Source organism: Cyprinodon variegatus, unplaced genomic scaffold, assembly GCF_000732505.1.
Source record: "Cyprinodon variegatus isolate N-32 unplaced genomic scaffold, C_variegatus-1.0 Scaffold541, whole genome shotgun sequence".
In the NCBI taxonomy this organism is placed as follows: Eukaryota; Metazoa; Chordata; class Actinopteri; order Cyprinodontiformes; family Cyprinodontidae; genus Cyprinodon; species Cyprinodon variegatus.
The window spans coordinates 110,376-112,332 of NW_015150994.1; the positions used below are offsets into that span (position 1 = coordinate 110,376).

A 1,957-nucleotide genomic window follows, 5' to 3' on the forward strand; every position below is an offset into this window, starting at 1 on the left:
GGTGTTAAAAAATTCAGTGTTTAAAATTCGGTGTTAAAAAAATTCAGTGTTTAAAATTCGGTGTTAAAAAAAAGGCAGATTCCAATGAGAGAGTTTTTCTTCCATAGTTCAACCCCACAACCTTAGACTAACCCGGGAGGGTCCCAAAGTGAGGGTCAGGTGAAAGTGAAAAGAAAACCTTGTCAAGTAAGAGTGTGAGCTGTTGGCTCAGTTGTTTCACCCAGTCTAATAAGAAGAAAAACTCTAATAGCTGTCTGTTAGTAGCTAACTGACGTTTTGTAATTCTGTGTAACAAAAAAAACCTCCTCATTCAGCCGGTTGATCAGATATAAAGTAGGCTGATTTACATAAAATGGACTCCAAGTTTGACAAAAACAATAATAGTGCGTCGTTGCCCAGGTAACTATTGTTTAAAACAAACTAGGTTTAGCTAAAAATTTCACTCAAGAGTAGCGACATTTGACTACTATATTACTGAAGTTAAAGTAGAAAGAACGGTGAAGAAAAACTACATGTAAACGTGTAATAATATTTAAAAAAAGTTAATTAAGTAAATGTAACTAGTTACTACCCACATCTGCATAATTTTCAAACTGGGAGTCAATATTTGTTTCCATTCCATTTGATTGAAGAGCTAGTTTATTTTAGGTTTAACCTTTTTCAGCTGAGAAATTCAGATAGAATGAGTTTTAAATAAATATCTTGTATCTAAAATGATGTTGAATTTCATGCTTAGAAGAATCGTGCTTATTTTGCATGGTTAAATGGATTATTTTTGTTTTCTCATTATATGCTGAGGCTGTTGAGGCATTTCTGAGGCCATTATTAAAAATATCTCTGTTTCTGTTTAGCTTTAGTTTTTTCCCCCCCTAAAGAATCAGCAGGATATTTTATCCTTCTGTGTTTCTTGTTTATTAGAGCAACTTTCAGGAAATAGATGTTTTGTCTTGTAATGATGCACCAGATCAGTGTGAGCAAGTCAGGCAGCCCTCGAGGTCCAGCTTAATCATCTGGGCCTGGTGAAAGTCTTTGAAAATCCTTTGTTTACTTCTGCCTACAGACATATCTGAAATCAGACATGAACTCCTAAGAGACGATGCTCCCTTATCATTCACTGGGGAACCATTGTGGCTCCCTGGGCAGGAAATAAAAACTCCAGTTAGATTAATAACATCATTTCCAGTCAATCATGACATAAATATGTGGAACCTAAAGAAAGCACAAAGTGTATTTTTGCCTATTTCTATATGTCAACTAAAAGCAAAACTGATTTTATTGATCAAAAAGAGAAAAATATAAAGCAGTTACCATAAAACAATCCTTCCTTTATCACTTTCAGTTAGATTTGTGCTGCTGGTACTTAAGGACAGTCCCAGAAAACGTGCATCATACTAATAACGCTTACTTAGTAGTTTTTTATTTATTTTTTAAAGATCTCTCCCTACGTTTATCTTTTGTAAAAAGAAGTTAATTTAACTGTACAGTCTTTTCCGCCCTCATATTAGACTCACATCCAGCGCCTCCTGCAGCTTCTCTGCTCCTCCTTGCAGGTTTTCCGTTTCGTCCAGTTTCTGCTCCAGCTGATCCAGGAAGGCGTTTTCCTGCTCCAAGTAGGACAGTAACTCACACCAGCATGCCCAGACCTCCTTTAAAACCACAGAAACAGGAAAAAGTCAGAAGATTGGAGATCATACAGATTATATGTTGGTGTAAAAGGCAGCAGGATGCAGCTAATCAAATGTTAACACTAAGGTATCATCAGCAAATGTGAGTACCAGTCCAGACGGGATATCAGGTCTCCGTCTGATAACTGTTACATCTGGATTTAGCTCTGGACTTTGAATTGGCCATTTTAACCAAAGACATTTTGATCTAAATCATTTAGAGATGTTTCTCTACAAACACAACTAATGTTAACCTGACTCCGCATATCCATCTGGAAACCTTCCGTTGAAGT

The 1,957-nt window shown here is 36.4% G+C and overlaps 1 protein-coding gene across 1 annotated transcript in view; it reads right to left on the reverse strand.

The window, feature by feature from the left end:
- Window positions 1–1,957, reverse strand: part of LOC107095375 (dystrophin-like) — a 369,912-nt gene that overhangs the window by 106,450 nt on the left and 261,505 nt on the right. Inside the window, 1 exon segment of the mRNA XM_015391433.1 lies at window positions 1,512–1,646. Coding sequence (XP_015246919.1) covers window positions 1,512–1,646 — 135 coding nt within the window.